This window comes from Octopus bimaculoides, chromosome 6 (genome assembly GCF_001194135.2).
Source record: "Octopus bimaculoides isolate UCB-OBI-ISO-001 chromosome 6, ASM119413v2, whole genome shotgun sequence".
Taxonomy (NCBI): domain Eukaryota; kingdom Metazoa; phylum Mollusca; class Cephalopoda; order Octopoda; family Octopodidae; genus Octopus; species Octopus bimaculoides.
Window position 1 is genome coordinate 77,033,239 of NC_068986.1, and position 6,079 is coordinate 77,039,317.

The 6,079-nt window shown below is 38.4% G+C and overlaps 1 protein-coding gene across 2 annotated transcripts in view; it reads left to right on the forward strand.

The window, feature by feature from the left end:
- LOC106869694 (uncharacterized) overlaps nucleotides 1-6,079 on the forward strand; it is a 51,338-nt gene that overhangs the window by 29,750 nt on the left and 15,509 nt on the right. The window contains exon 1 of one of the 2 annotated variants that reach the window (XM_014915532.2): nucleotides 1,022-1,412. The exons of the other annotated variant lie outside the window; for it this stretch is intronic. Coding sequence (XP_014771018.1) covers nucleotides 1,193-1,412 — 220 coding nt within the window. The 5' untranslated portion in view covers nucleotides 1,022-1,192. Of the gene's footprint in view, nucleotides 1-1,021; nucleotides 1,413-6,079 lie in introns of those variants that run through there. 2 annotated transcript variants of the gene reach the window in all.

Below are 6,079 nucleotides of genomic sequence, written 5' to 3' on the forward strand. Positions count from 1 at the left end.
TTTTTTTTTTTTTTTTTTTTTTTAAAGAAAACAAAACAAGACAAAAAAAATTCACGCACCTCACCACACCCTGTCAAGGATTTCAGAGAATCTTATTTTCAGAATTGGGAATCTGTTTTTATTCCCAATTAAAGAGAGAAGGGATGGAGAAGAAGAGAGGGGAGAGGGGAGAGGGAGAGAAAGAGAATGGGATGTAGAGAGAGAGAAAGAGAGAGTGAGGGAAAGAGAGATAGGGATAGAGAAAGAGAGGTAGGGAGAGAGAAAGAGAGAGAGAGAAAGAGAGAGAGAGAGAAAGAGAGAGAGAGAAAGAGACTGAGAAAAAGAAAGAAAGAGATTGAGAGAGAGAAAGAGAGAGAGAAATCTAATTTTGGTCACCTGCCTATTGCCAACCTGTAATATGAGGGCGAAGCGGGGGAGGAGGGGGTAACAAAATTGAGTAATTCACTCAGGTGCTTTGTTTCTCACCTTAATTGTGTACTCACACATTGATTGATTATAGGTTCACACTTCTTTTGAGGTTGGATACAGAAATGATAGACTTTCAAGAGTCTTATTGACCCTGTCATTACTACTACTACTACTACTACTAATACCACCACCACCACCACCACCACTACTACTACCATACTACTACTACTTTCAACAACAGTCATCACCATAACACGACCACGTCCATAACTTTTACTCCCCCTCTCAATCTCTCCCTTTCCCTCCTCCCTCTCTCTCTCATTCTCTACGAAGGAAAAAAAATGACAAGGACCGATCGCAAATTAACGTTCTGCTCACTATGCACTTTAAAACCCTCGGTGTATTGATAAAGAAATTAAATGAGTGGCGGTTACATAGGTGGCTAGATGTGGCTCTTTTGTTAGAAACAACGAATAAACAAGTAAAGTATAGAAATCAAATCAAATAAAATAAACCAGAACTGTTTAATGAGTCAAACATCAGTGCAACTGTCCAAAATAGAAGTTACTTGTAGTCGAAGGTACAAATTAAGAGTGTCATAGGTCGGAGCTCGACTAAGTGCGGACAAACACGAAAGTCAACTACGTGATGGTGTGTGATCAGAAGCAAAGGCTTACCTCATTTGCTTAAGTCCGTTGTACTGTTCACATCGCGGAGAGAAAATAGAAATAAACTACGACAACAGCATTAGGAACAGTAACAACTGCCATTTCTCAAGACAAAGATGCCGATGAATTTTGCCAGCTCCGCTTCCAAATGGATGAAAATTGCACTTGCTTCGCATTTCTTCGGAACACTCATGTTTCTTGTTGGGTTTTCAACTTATGCATGGCTCCAAGAAACACTGAAAGGAAACACTATAAGCGTGGGACTTTGGAAAACTAGGTCCTGCGACAGAAACGGAGGATGCATCACATTTGATTCAGTTTCAAGCCATTCTCAAGGTAAATAATAATAATAATAATAATAATAATAATAACACCACAATAATAACGCCACAATTTTGCAGGGGAAGGTTAAAGTTGATCGGATTAACACCACTATATTACTGGAACTTATTTTATTGACCAAAAGAGATGATTGTTATTGTTACTATTATTAAGGCGGCACATTTGCAGAAAGTTTTGTGCGCTGGATAAAAACGTTTAGCAGCATTTCGCCTGGACCTTTACGTTATGAGTTAAAATTCAGTCGGGGTTAACTTTGCTTTTCATCCTTTCAGGGTCGATGAAATAAGCACAATGTTAGAAAGGATTGTTGTTATTGTTAATGGCGAACTGGCAGAATCGTCTGCGCGTCGGACAAAATGTTTAGCAGCAGTTCGTTTAGGTCTTTACATTCCGAGTTCAAATTCCGCCAAGGTTAACTTTGCCTTTCATCCTTCCGGCGTCGATAAAATAAGCACCAGTTGGGCACTGGAATCAATGTAACCGACTAACTCCCCCGCCAAAAAAATTTAAGGCCTTGTACCTATAATAGAAAGGGTTATTATTATTATTGTTGTTGCTGTTGTTGTTGTTTCGTTATTAATTCGTTCCTATATCAAACCTTTCCATCATTTTTCAAGTCATCCAAACAAGAAGTTTGGGAATCTAAGAAAACATTTTTCCGAAGCCGAAAATAGTGTTGGCACAATTCGCATTTAATTTCTAACAGGAGTTTTGACGAGAATTCTGGTGTTGTAAAGGTAAAAACATATTTGAAATGCAAAATCAACGTTGGGTGGGGGGAGACAGAGAGGGCTGTAAGCGATTGCTTTTTGTGCTACTCAAACACTTGCGCAATTCATCGCAATGAGAACAATAATAGTTTAAAATTTTGTCACGAGGTCAGCAATTTCAAAAGGAGGGGTTGGTCAGTTGCTTTGACCCACAAACTTGATTGGTATTTTATTCTTATCAACTCTGGCAGAATGAAATGGACAGTCGACTGGTGCGAGATTCAAATTTATAATGTCAATAATACTGCGATACATTTCACTTGACGTTGCCGCTTTATGGACTCTGCCAGTTATCGTATCATCACAGGCTGTACCGAGTCGATTAAATCGACCTCAAAGGGGTTTCGGTTATATCATTGAACTAGGAGGAATAAAGTTAATCCGATTCTGCTAGAATTTGAACTTCATTGTAGAAGTAAAGAAACTAGACAACGCTACAGCTTTGTGTGTTCTGACGTTGCAAGGTGCATGTTACGTTTTGCTCTTTAGAGACAATGTACAATGTTATTCAATATTCCTGAGAAATATATTCTGTGCCTGAGCACCAACCGACGTGTGATTTGTTATTTTCGTAAGAATTCTGAGAGGCACAGCTGTGTTGTCAACCAGTTCGCCACGCAATCATGTGGTTCCAGGTTCGATCCTATTGCGTGGCACTTTGGGCCAAGGTCTTCAACCACAGTTTTCAGTAGTCCAATAATAAACTTGTTACTAAAATTTGATCGGACGAAACTCGGATCAGTTTTCTACACGTTATCATAGTTACATATGTTGTCGAAAATATGTTTAATGAACACGACTCCAATGTTCGTGTGTCTTTCTTTTTAAGATTGCCGGAAGTTATTTGAGGGATATTCGGTTACGATTTTTAGCGGCTCGAGCGACAGCATAGCTACTGGCTCGTATAATATTATTACTTACAGCTGTATCACATAATTGCTTGCAAATGCTACGTAAATTCTTTATAGACACCTCCACCCAAACCTCAGACATTTTGTCAATCCAAGAAATTACTCCATCTTCCTCTCGATTGAAAACATTAATCCGTATCTAGAAATCGGTCACCACTATTCATCATAATCGAGACAATATCATGAAAAATCTCGGAGCCGGTTGCTCTAATCGTTAACATTACTCTGTTATATTCTTTCGAATGTGAGCTTAATGGAGAACAATGGATAATGAAGAAATTTCAAGTTTAGAGGAGAGCAAAGGAAAGTGAAGAGATTTACAGCTTTTTGGATCGCAATATTAGTAAGGGCGTAAGGCGGCGAGCTGGCAGAACAGCTAGCGCGCCGGGCAAAATGCCCAGCGGCCTTTCGTCCGTCTTTACGTTCTGAGTTCAAATTCCGCCGAGGTCGACTTTGCCTTTCATCCTTTCGGAGTTGATAAATTAAGTACCAGTTGCGTACTGGGGTCGATCTAATCGACTGGCTCCTCCGCCAAAATTTCGGGCCTTGTGCCTAGAGTAGAAAAGAATATTATTATTAAGCGACGAGCTGGCAGAATCTTAGCACGCCGGACAAAATGCTTAGCAGTTTTTCGCTCGTCTTTACGTTCCGAGTTCAAATTCCACCAAGGTCGACTTTGCCTTTCATCTTGTCGGGGTTGATAAAATAAATTTCAGTTGAACACTGGGGTCGATGTAATCGACTTGTCTCCTCCGCCAAAACTGCCGACCTTGTGCCAAAATTTGAAACCAATATTAAAAATCAACTTAAATGTAGATGAAATGGTTTAAACCGATGACTGAATCCTTAGCTTACATTAGAGATGAATTATTTGTCTCTCCAGGTGCTGATTGCTCTTTTACCTACACTTACAATAAAGTAATCTAATAATGATGTTAATTCAATGATATTTAAATGTTAAAACAGAAATTAGTTGCTTTATGGTATTTATTTTATTTGTTTTACATGTCTATGAAGTTCAAGTTTTCGATTCAATTCCTACATTACCTCTCATATTAGTTTAATTCGATGAAATTGGAATTACCCATATATTGAAGGTTTGGCTAAATTCATGTGCTGTGGGGGTGGGGATGATGTTAATGACGTTTTGAAACTGATCCCTTCGTCTCGAAAAAGAAACAAAATGTTTCTTTTTTTAGATGGAGGGTTTGTCTAGAAACGTGAGATTTTTCTTGTCTCCTACCATTACAAAAGACAAACTCATCCTGTATTTTAGTTGAAACTTTTTGAGTGGACGGTGAGGTGACTGGAGCTGTATGTCCGTCTAACGGTAAGGCAGGTGTTCCAATGCAAAGTCAGCAAAAAGGTGAAAATCACATGTTGAGTAAAAGGGCAACTCGTTCCCGATTTTTTATTTGAATACAGATTGTGAAAGATTGGCTTGTCCGGCCTTTACGAATAGCGCTCACTGTTGTATATCTCATTATTCTTACACACTAACACCTAAAATTTTCCGAAACTTTTCACCAAACATATTTCTTTCTCCCTCGAATTTCACCGCTATGAATTCCTTCTTAAACCATTTAATATCGGTTTTCACAAACTCCTATGAGTGGAACATTAATCCTTTAAATATTAACTTTAGAAGTAAATGATTTCAACCTGCCAAGTCCCTAAATTTTTTTATACTATGAACTACATAAATGTGAATTATATTGTTGATCTCTTCTTTTGTCATTATCAAACTTTGTTTAACTTACAATTGTAAATATATTCCTGGCAAACAAAATCTCCGACAGTTTCGATTCCCGGTTAAATACATCTCTTTTTTTTTTTTTTTTTTTTTTTTTGTTCTTAGCTAATATATATGGAAAAGGCATGAACATTCGTTATTTCCATTTCCATCTTCCGAGAGATACGAGGTCATTCTTCCTAGTAAAAAGAAATCAATATTTCTCTGACGCAAGTGGGATCACTGTAGTAATCTAATTGAATTGAGTAATTTGGTTAGATAAAACATCGTGAGTCCAGCCTCTATTAGAAATATCTCCCCAGTTTATGGCAGTATTTCAGTTTAGTACTTACTGTAACTCAAAGACATACTAATCAATTTCACATTTCTAGAGTACCTGTTTGCGGCTAAGTAGAGTGAAACAGCTAAAGTTATGTATTTTTCACGTGTCACGAACACAAGACCAATGTCGGGGTACGAAGCCTCGATCTGCAGGTTTACTTTCTCCCGATTACGTCACTTTCGACTTCTGACATTATTAATTGCCTAGTTGCCTATGTTTCGATTTGACTCGCAGAAACGTCAAACTAAACAGCTGATCCATCAGCGCTGTTAAGGTACAGCGTTCGGTGAATTCCGTAAAAAGTTTTATTTTTATTTATTTTTGTGGGTGCAAATATACATTTTCTTTGAAGTCAACATAAAGTGAAAGAGAGAGGAAATGGATATAGACTTGTGTATGTGTTGATGGGGGGAGGGGGCGAGACAGAAAGTGTGTGTTGTGTGAGAGAGAGGGGGGAGGGAGAGAGTGATAGCGTAATTTTTTTTATTTACGCACATACATACATACATACATATATATAATGTATACATATATACAACCATATGTGTGTGTATATATATATATACGTACGTACATACACCCATGTGGTTGGGAAGCAAGCTTCTTACCACAGTCATTCTTCCGCCTCTCTCTCTCTCTCTCTCTCTCTCTGTCAATCACGGAGACACAGAGAGCGAGAGAGAGAGAGAGAGAGAGAGCTGTGCTTTGCTCTGTGTGTGTGTGTGTGTGTGTGTGTGTGTGTGTGTGTGTAACAGAGAGAGAGAAAGTGATAGCTTAAATTTTACTTATTTATTTACTTCTCTCTCTCTCAGTCAATCACGCATTCAGAAAAGATGCGAGAAAAAATAAATAAAAAATGTACGCTGTCACTCCCCCCCCTCTCTGTCTCTCTCTCTCACACAGAC